This window comes from Myotis lucifugus, unplaced genomic scaffold (genome assembly GCF_000147115.1).
Source record: "Myotis lucifugus unplaced genomic scaffold, Myoluc2.0 scaffold_83, whole genome shotgun sequence".
Taxonomy (NCBI): domain Eukaryota; kingdom Metazoa; phylum Chordata; class Mammalia; order Chiroptera; family Vespertilionidae; genus Myotis; species Myotis lucifugus.
In genome coordinates, this window is record NW_005871131.1 from 351,988 (window position 1) to 362,395 (window position 10,408).

General features: G+C 40.4%; 1 protein-coding gene across 17 annotated transcripts in view; it reads right to left on the reverse strand.

Moving 5' to 3' along the window:
* The window catches only part of PBRM1 (polybromo 1), a 118,215-nt gene extending 107,897 nt beyond the window's left edge, over positions 1–10,318 (reverse strand). For 3 of the 17 annotated variants that reach the window (XM_023755659.1, XM_023755656.1, XM_023755652.1), the window contains exons 1-4: positions 10,237–10,291; positions 7,685–7,810; positions 5,875–6,027; positions 4,145–4,242 (exon numbers count right to left, since the gene is read on the reverse strand). In XM_023755659.1, the coding sequence (XP_023611427.1) occupies positions 4,145–4,242; positions 5,875–6,027; positions 7,685–7,732 (299 nt within the window). In that variant the 5' untranslated portion in view covers positions 7,733–7,810; positions 10,237–10,291. Of the gene's footprint in view, positions 1–4,144; positions 4,243–5,874; positions 6,028–7,684; positions 7,811–10,236 lie in introns of those variants that run through there. The other 14 variants (XM_023755666.1, XM_023755662.1, XM_023755657.1 and 11 more) reach the window with 10 other exon arrangements.
* Positions 10,319–10,408: the final 90 nt, after the last annotated feature.

The window sequence follows — 10,408 nt, forward strand, 5'->3', positions numbered from 1 at the left end:
CATCCCTCACTAACACCCCCCTTCCAACCTGGTTGCCCCACGCAGCCTGCTGTTCAGTTGTTTGGCCGTCCCTCACTAACCCCCATTCTGACCTGGTCACCCCACGCAGCCTGCTGTTCAGTCGTTTGGCTGTCCCTCACTAACACCCCTTCCGATCTGGTCGCCCCATTCAGCCTGCTGTTCGGTCGTTACTGTGACGGAGTCCTGGACAATTTGCACATTCCTCTATTATTAATATAGATACCCCCAGACTACATAAAAGCCCAATCCTCATCAATTTATTAATTTATTTATATCACTATAGATTCCTGTCTTATTCAGTGGTTAAAAACATTACTATTATGATTTTGATGGTCAAACTGCTCCAGGTTTGGCTAGTTGGGAGTCCTTTCAAGATAACTTCTATTTTCTATGTCTTTTTGACATGTCCCTATTTCCCTTTGAGCACTTGCTTATTTTCTGGCACCCATAAGGTCTTACAAGCTTATCTTGTACTTTCTTTGCCCTTGAAATTTTCCCAAAAAACTATAGTTTCTTTTAATGGTAAATAGTATTGAAAAACCAAGACTGAGGTGCTAGAACTATAAACTTAAGTATCCTATATAATAAAAGGCTAATATGCAAATTGACTGAACAGTGGAACAACTGAACAACCAGTCGCTATGACGTGCGCTGACCACTAGGGGGCATGTGCGGACCATGGCGGGCGCTGGCTGTGGCAGAATGGTGAAGCAGGTGAGCAGGGGCACCAGACTAAGGCGGGGTGCCAGTCACTGTCATAGGGGCAAGCCTCTGGTGGTTACTGAAAATTTTTTGCTCCTGCGCGCCGCAGTCCTGCCTGGAGCTCCCACTTGCTGCCGGTGCCGGCCCCGCTTGCACCTGCTGCCAGTGCCCGGCACCAGTCCCGATCACTTGGCGCCATCAGCAGGTGTGAGTGGCAGCTGCTGGCCCTGATCGCCCCTGAGGCTTCTCCACCTCCTTCTGCTCCTGAGGGGCGATCGGGGCAGCAGCCGCCAAATCGCACCCACTGACAGTGCTGGCCCTGTTCGCACCCACTGCTGACGCCGGCCCCAAACGCTCTGCGCCGTCAGCGTGTGGGAGCAGCGAGGAGCGGGGGGTGCTGGCAGATGGGACTGGGGGCTGCGGTGGGAGGGGCCAAGCAGAGGCACAAAGGATGGGCCGAGACTTGCTCCTGTGCCTACTGCAGCCTCTCAGGCCACAGTTCCTTTAGTCTATAATAATAAAAGTGTAATATGCAAATTGACCGAACTCCAGAACAACCGTCTGGATGACCTTCCAGATGAAGCCGGGGCTGCAAGTGCTGAGGCAGCTGGAGCTGCAAAGGCTGAGCCCCTTGCACACATTTCGTGCATCGGGCCTCTACTGAGGAAATAAGAGGAGTACTCAATCTGTTATTCAGAGAAAGTATAAGAACATAAAGGTCTCTATGAGTATCCAACTAAGGCCCACCCAGGCCTAATATCAATGTGTCAGTGGTGTCAATAGCAAGGGACTTTCTCAGAGTAAGCATTAGAGCTTTGTTAACTTAATTGCTAAGACGGCTCTCTCCACCTGGGCCGGATGGGTCATAGTCCACTGCTCCCTGCTAAGGCTTGGTTTTTAAATACCATTTATCTCCACAGCCTCTGAGGCTTTGGAGATTATCTGTAGTCAACTGAGAACCCAATGAGGGACGGTAGTCTCTCTTTATTTGCAGTTTACTTTCCATGGTTTCAGTTACCCATGGTAAACCATGGTCCAAAAATATTAAATGGAAAATTCCAGAAGTAAATTAATAAGTTTTAAGTTACACGCTTTTCTTGCCATCCTGCTTCATCCTGCCAGGATATGCATTACCCCTTTGTTCAGAGAATCCACATTGTATCTGCTACCTGCCCGTGAGCCACTTAGTACCCAATGCAGTTATCATCAGATCCACTGTGGCTATTGCAGTGCTTGTGTTCAAGTCACCTTCATTCTATTTAAGAATGGCCCCAAAGCACAAGAGTAGTGATGCTGGCAATTTGGATATGCCAAAGAGAAGCTAACTGTAAAGTGCTTCCTTTAAGTGAAAAGATGAAAATCCTCGACTTAATAAGGAAAAGGAAAAATCATATGCTGAGGCTGTGAAGACTTACAGCAAGAATGATTCTTCTATACATGACATTGTGAAGAAGGAAAAGAAATTCATGCTAGTTTTGCTGTCACACCTCAAACTGCAAAAGTTACAGCCGCAGTTATTGTAAGTGCTTAGTTAAGATGGAAAAGGCATTAAATTTGTGGGTAGAAGACATGAACAGAAAATACGCTCCAATTGATGGCAATGTGTTGTGTCAGAAAGCATTGAGTCTATACAAAGACTTCAGCAAGGGATTCCCCTGAAACAAGTTACACCAAGCCATTTACTGCAAGTCAGGGTGGTTACACAGACTCAGGAATAGGCTTAGACTGAAAAATGGAAACACCACCAGGGAGCCTGGGTCTCCCAATGAGGCAGCAGCTGCCACATGATAAAAAATCTCAAAAAATAAGGTAGAGATGGAAACCACCGCAACATAATAAAGACCATATTTGAAAAGCCCACAGGTAACATCATACTCAAAATGGTGAGAGACTGAAAACTTTTCCTCTAAGATCAAAGACAAGACTAGGATACATACTTGCTCTTGCCACTTCTTTTCAATATAATACTGGAAGTCCTAGTCAGAACAATTAGGCAACAAAAAGAAATAAAAGTCATCCACCAAATTGGAAAGGAAGAAGTAAAATTATCTGTTCACAGATGATAAGATCTTACACGCAGATAATTCTAAAGATTACAAACACGAAACGTTACTAATAAGCAGTTTAGCAAAGTTGCCCTATACAAACTACATACAAAAATCATTTGCATTTATATACACTACAATAAACAATACAAGAGAAAATTAAGAAACAATTTCCATTTATAATAGGATCAAGAAGAATAAAATATGAGGAGTGAGCCTAACCAAGTAGGTGACTTCTAAAAACCATACATTTCTCTAAGAAATTAAAGAAGGCACCAATAAGTAGAAAGATTATCTCATGTTCATGGATTGGAAAACTTAGCATTGTTAAGACATCAATACTATGCAAAGCAATCTATAAATCCAACACAATCCCTACCAAAATCTCAGCAGCATTTTTTGCAGATACAGAAAAATCAATCCTGAAATTTATATGGAGTTTCAAAGAGCCCCAAGTAGCCAAAACTACCTTGAAAAAGAACAAAGTTGGAAGACTGTCAAGTTGACCCATAAATTAACCAACACAGAGGACTCACACGTTTTGATTTCCAAGCTTACTAGAAAATTACAAGTGTGGCAAACATATGGAGAAATTGGGGGGCAGGGACGGGGAGAGTAAAACAATGCAGCAATTATGAAAAACAGTATGATGATTCTTCAAAAAATTAATAACAGAATTACTATAGATCTAGCAATCCTAATTCTGGTTATACAGTATATTCGAAATAACTGAAAACAACATCTCAAAGAGGTATTTGCACACCCATGTTCACTGCGCATTATTCACAATAGCCAAGAGGTGGAAACAACTCAAGTGCTTATAAATGGATGAATGGATAAAGAAAATGTGGTATTATAACATTATTCAGCCTTAAAAAGAAAGGCAATACTGTCACATGCTACAACATGGATGAATCTTGAGGACACTATGCTAAGTGAAATAAGACAGTCACAAAAGCAAATACTATATGATTCCACTTATGAGGAATCTAAAATAGTTAAAGCCATAGAAACAGAAAGTGCAATGGTAGTTGCCAGAGGCTGGGGGAAAGGGAGAAATGGACAGCTGTTTAATGGGTATAGAGTTTCAACTTTGCAATACGTAAAAGTTCTGGAGATGTTGCATGTACAATGATGTGAATATACTTAATACTTACTGAAATGTATTCTTAAAATGGGTAAGATTGTAAATTTTATGTTATGTATTTTTTACCACAATTTAAGAAAAATTTTAAATATACTTCACTACATCTTAACAAGTAAAACAAATCCAACCTCAGTATCATTTAAACCATTACTTTCAAAAGAAAATCAATTACCAAATACTTTAAACACTGACTCAAGACTAAATTCCTCCCACTCACCTTCCAACTCACCTTCGCTTCGGTGCCCTAATGAAGAGCTCACAGAGAAGCCTGCCCTGTTCATCCTTATAGTCCCGGATGGTATTGTAGAGTTCATGGCACACAGCAATCTACACACAGGAAAAGAGAAAAATAACAAGAAAAGTGAGCAGAAAAAGCCAGTGTAATTATATGGATTATCTTTAATAAAAACATACCCATAAAAGGCAAATAGAGAAGAAAAAGGATGAATCCCCAAATTACCAAGTTTGAAATATGCTGACAGTATCTCTCTTTATTTAAAATAATTTAACTGATAAATGTTTTGGTATCTTTCATCAGATTTATGCTATTGGTGATTTTTCTTTTCTTTTTAACTAAATCAGTTCATATCACTCTCTTGCTTGAAATCATCCAACACAGAGGCTTCTTACTACTCGGAGAATAAAATCTAAATTCCTAACACTGCCCACAGAGTATATAGGATAACTACATACCTAGCTAGGCAGACTTTGCCAGTCTTCTCCCTCTCAACCATCTGTATAATCATAACACACCAAACTCATTTCTGACCCAGCCCCTCTGCCTGGAACACTCTTCCCCAGCGATCTGCAGAGCTAGTGCCTTCTTATCAGAGTCCCCTTGAAGGTTTGAGCCAAAATAGCCTGAATCACCCAAACTTTTCTAACACTTATCATCAGCTGATGGTATTTTACAATTTATTTGTTCACCTGTTTACATCCTGCTTCCCCATATTCGAATCTAAGCTCCATGTGAAAAAGTGGCTTGTCTTACACATAGCTGTATCCCAATCACCAGAACTGTGCTGGCACATATAAGCACAGTTATTTGAGTGACTATGCAATGGCACATACTAATATTCTTTATTATTTCTTAACTAGAGGCCCAATGCATGAAATTCGTGCAAGAGTAGGCCTTCCTTTCCCTGGCTGCTGGCACCAGCTTCCCTCTGGCACCGGGACCCGGGCTTCCCTCACAGCCCCAGCTTTGTCCGGAAGGATGTCGGGAAGGACGTCCGGTCTAATTAGCATATTATGCTTTTATTATTATAGATTATTATAGATATTGAAGTATTCTATTACTGTAAGACTTCTGACTAAATAAAAATATACTTCTCATAAAAAAAAGGTTAAGAATATCAAGCTAAAGCCCTGGATGGTTTGGCTCTGTGGTTAGAGTATCCGCCCACCAACCAAAGGGTCAAGGGTTAGTAGATTCCAAGTCTAGGGTATATACCTGGGTTGCAGGTTCAATCCCGTCCGGGTTGGGGCATGTGCAAGAAGCAACCAATGGATGTGTCTCTCTCATGTCAATGTCTCTCCCTCCCTCCCTCCCTCTCTTTTTTAAAAAAATATATTTTATTGATTTTTTTACAGAGAGGAAGGGAGAGGGATAGAGAGTTAGAAACATCGATGAGAGAGAAACATCAATCAGCTGCCTCCTGTACACCCCCTACTGGCGATGTGCCCGCAACCAAGGTACATGCCCTTGACCAGAATCGAACCTGGGACCCTTCAGTCCGCAGGCCGATTCTCTATTCACTGAGCCAAACCGGTTAGCGCCCTCCCTCTCTTTTACTCTCTCTAAAAAAATCAATACTCAAGTGAAGATTAACAACAACAAAAAAGAATATCAAGCCAGAGAAAAAAGAAATGGAGAGGCCTTGCATCTTAATGCTTATCATTAAAAGATAGGGAATTATAGGAAAAGCAGGCAGAAACAGTGTGATCCAAGTTACTCACAGGATCTACAGTTGGAAGATTGGAAAGTCTCCTCCTTTTCCTGCTTGGGCCTGGTGTAGATACAGAATGGTGCCCGTCATCAAAATCCCCGCTGACACTACTGGAAGGGGAGGTCGCTCTTCTTCTTTTGGAACCCATGGAATCCAACTTCTTCTATAAGAAATAATTAGCTATGTTCTTATGTTTAAATTTAGACTCTGCCACCAAGCCCTCAGCTGGCCCCTGATATCAAGCTTCTGGTTCACTCAGGAAGATTTTAACTGCGGCAAAGAAGTTTGTCTAACCAGAGGGTTTTCCATGGAAGGCCTGTACCTTGCTTGTTGCTTTAGTCCCTTCATGTACCAGAATGCTACACTTTCAATTTGGATGGGACAAATTCGGCAAAAGTGTACTCATTTGTATATCACCAATTTTGAACGACTCAAACCAATTCTGGCTCCCAAATTACTCTGGACTGGAATTTGAAAACCCACGTGCAGTGATACAACAGTGTACTGCAGGTACTGATCCCTCGGCCCCTGGGGCAGCCAGGCAGGACTTGGGGACAGAGGTCCCAAGGCAGTCCTCTGCAGTCAGCAGCCTTATCTTTCTTCCCCAATGTGTCTTACAATTACGATCATTTCCCAGGTGGGCTATGAGATGAAAAAGAATAGGAAGTTGTGCCTGAGGCAAATAAGAAGTGCAAAAAATTAGGGGGACAGAGGACAATTAACCTTCTAGCATTTTAGATACACCCGAAAATTAACACACTGAGAATGACTTTTCTCCATTATCGAAGGACTCATCGGCATACTCCTAGAAAACACTTAATGTGACTTGCCATACCTATGCCAAATTAGCAAAGCCTGCTTTGAAACTTTTCTGTCAATCCAGACTAACCTCCTTTTCAGTTACATGAGGTACTCTATCCCCATGAATTTTGAAATCACAGCTTTAAGTTTCAGTAGATGATCTGGAAGAACACCTCAGAGGTGAGTGTTTAGGTCCTGTTTGGCCTTTCAGAAAGGCCTAAATGTGTCCTCAGTTTCAGGCAGGCTGCTAAGTAACTAATCGTAACACAACTTTACAAATATATACATTTGACTCTCTAACACAAGAAATATAATCACTGAAATGATCTGTTACATCTAGAGAGGAAGGGTGTATACTGGGAAGGTCTTAAAATGCTTACCGGTATACAATTTAACAACAGTATCAAATATGTTGTGATTTCAAAGGTCTTTGTCTAAAGCTTAAAATAACAAAACACAAAACACCTAATCCGTTTCACTCATCAATATTCCATTTCAGGAAACTAAGATACAACAGCTGGAAGAATGGGTTGCTAGTAGTATGGAGAGAAAAATGGGGGCTCTCCAGGGAATGAAAGCAGGAACAAAACAAACCAATAAATAAACTATCCTGGTAAGCAACTAAGAAACAAGGAGTTTCCTTTCTATTCCTCCAACAGTCCTGGTATTTAAAAAGAGCCCACCATCAAGGTGTTTCTTCCCCAAGGCTTTGTTTTTGTTACACACTGCATTAGTTTGCAATTGGCTACAACTGGCTAAAAGCTCAAAGGGCTAAGCCAAAGATAGCCAAGTTTTGTTAATTTTTATTTGTTTTATAAAAGGCTGATAAACTGTCCTCAATCATTACGATGAAGAAAGGACCAACTCTTTGCAAACAAATCTATGACAAGGACACAAGTGAATTTGATAAACATGAGGAGGGAATCTTTATGAAAAGGATAACAAATTTTAAGAAAGGTGGAAGGGAAAAGGCAAGGAAGGACAGAAAAGGGAAAGGTTGTAGATGATCAGTAATTTACCAGCTTTACCAGAGCACAACCAGCGCCTCGAAAAGCCAGTCTCCTCATTATGTCTGAAGGCCAAGTGAAGCCAGTGGGAGAAGGCAGGGCTTTAAAAGTGCTGACTCAGTGTTAATATATTCAAAACTGAAAGAGAACAAGACAGAGAAAGGGGAAATAAAAAAGAAGAGTCAGAAGAAGTAAAAATGGGTACGAATAGATAGAAAACATTCAAGTAGGGCTGCTAAGGAAAGATAAGAGAACTGGAGAAAATAGGCATATCAGTTTTCTTGTGCCAATGAAACTAACTGCTATAAAGGCTCAGGCATAAAAAGTACCTGACATTTCTTCCATTTTAAAACAAAAGGTTTTCATGTGCTTAAAGATGTCTCACTGAGGTTCCCCTTTACTCACATGGAATGATGGTCAATTCCAGGAATGAAGCATACCTACCCAAATGCCCCCTATGAGAGCAGAGCTCAATCAGAGAGCTAGACTGGAGAGTGAACACATGTGGAAGGCTCACCTGTGACACCAAGTGTTGGCAAGCTAGAATCAAGAATGGCTCATGTGAGCAAAGAGTATGGAAAACTCCTCTTCCCCTCAACATTTCTTTCCAAAGTCCTATCAGCATTGGGAAGACACCACATACAAGTTTAAAAAGGCTAAAAAAAAAAAAGAGCCTTCAATCATTTGGCAGGAGGTCAAAATTACTTTTACAAATAATCCACTGACAATTAAATGACAAAAAAATATAAATCGTTGGGGTCTGTTTGTATATAGTTTAGACTATTCAATATCCAGAATTCCTTGAATCATTAATTTACTTTGATACAAGAAAAGGATGCAATGTAACAATAATTTTTGAATATGTTCTTATCCAAAGGACACATTTTAAAATGTACTTTGGAAGTCTGGCAAGGAAAGTAATGTGGCCAGGTGGGTGGGAGGAGCAGACAAGAGACCCAGTTTTTCCACTTCTAAATATCTGTTTGTTGCTTGAGTCACAATCTCTCAGATCTGTTTCTTCATTTCTAAAATGAGAACAGTAAAGTGTACAGATCTCCCTTGGATTGCTGTGACAGTGAAATATCACTTTGAAATTTCAACACAACACAAATGTTGTTTCAACTCTAGAACTGCATGCTCCCTGGGCACAGAAACAGAATTTTATAGCCTTGGCTTATAGAATAATATTTGGTATAATCTGGGTGATCAATTTATGTTTTTAATAAACGTATTAAAAGAGCACTTAAGTGAAACATTTTTTAAAGTTTGTGTAATTTAAACACCCTCAGAGCATTCCTTCAGCAATTATTTTCCTATGAAGAGGAAAGTAGATTCCAAAGCTGAATTGCAAGTTTTAAAATGGCATTAATTATGTTGACATGTCCTAAGGCCTGAAAACCAAACATTAATTATAGTAAAGAATACCTTTGTAACTGGGAAAATATTTACTCAGTATAGCCAACTGGTATATTTTGAAGGTCAATAAGTTTTTAGTGCTCTCCTGTTGAAATACAAGCTTACAAGAATTGTGGAAAACATGATTCAAAGGGGGGGAAAAAATCACTTATAATCCTATTTCCCAGAGAAAAACCACCCTTAACATTGGCTTTCACAGCTTTCACTATTTATTCTATAGTTTTTTTCCCCCTTAAACAAAAGCTTTAGCAAACCACATGCATTATTTTGCAGCCTGTGTTGTAACTTAGGGAAGATTCTTCCAAGTCAACATTCCTCCGCATGATGTTTGATGGCTTGGTAATTGCCTAACATTTAGATACCCCTTTATTTTCTAATATTGGGGATTTGGATAGAATATTAATATTTGAAGTATTGTGGACACTCACAAAGCCAAAGAATGTGGTCAAGACCCTTCCATTTCACCACACACGTTTGTTACTATTTTAATTTGAAACACTTCTTCAAAAAACACTTCCCAATGTTCATTCGAATCTAAAAATATGGGTAATCTGTTAACAAGTAATAAAGCAAAAAATATACTGCTCTCTTATATTTGTATTGAGTTCAGTTCTGTTAACAAGTAACAAAGCAAAAAATATACTGCTCTCTTATATTTGTATTGAGTTCAGTTTGCTTCCGACTGGTATTTGGGAAAGAGTGCACTTCTAAGTGGGAGTGGGAAACACCTAAAAATCATTTTTGAGGAGACCTAGTTTAAAATAAGTTAACAAAACATTTTATTCCAACGTATGTTTCTCCGGTTATAATGTCTACATCCACTACACTGTGTATTTGTCATTTGTTTTTCAGGATTCCTCCTACATTTCTTGCCAATCTGTCTTCCCTTTGGAGTAACCAGTATCTACCCTGCGAGAACAAAACTACACTTGTCTTTCCGTTAAAAAATTTTAAGAGATGAGAACATTAAAAAACAGAAATGTACAGTTTAAATCTCTCGATTCTTAAATATCTGACGTCTACTCTGAATACAAGTCCCATTGAGAAAAATAATCAGTCTGAACAGTCATCTGGAAAGTGTAAAAAAAAAAATTACTATTAGAGTTTGTGTCGGATCCGTCAAGGAAAAAAAAAAAAAAAGGCCCAACCTGCTTTCCCGACCTGTCACTGGACGGGGCACTGAGGGAACCGCTGACAGCTTCGGCGGGGACGCGACGAGCACCCGGCCAGCCGCCGGGCGGGAAGGGGGCACGGGAGCTTCGGGCCCGGCGCCCTTTGTCCCGGCCGACAGGTGCCGCAGGGTGGCCAGGCCGTCCCGAA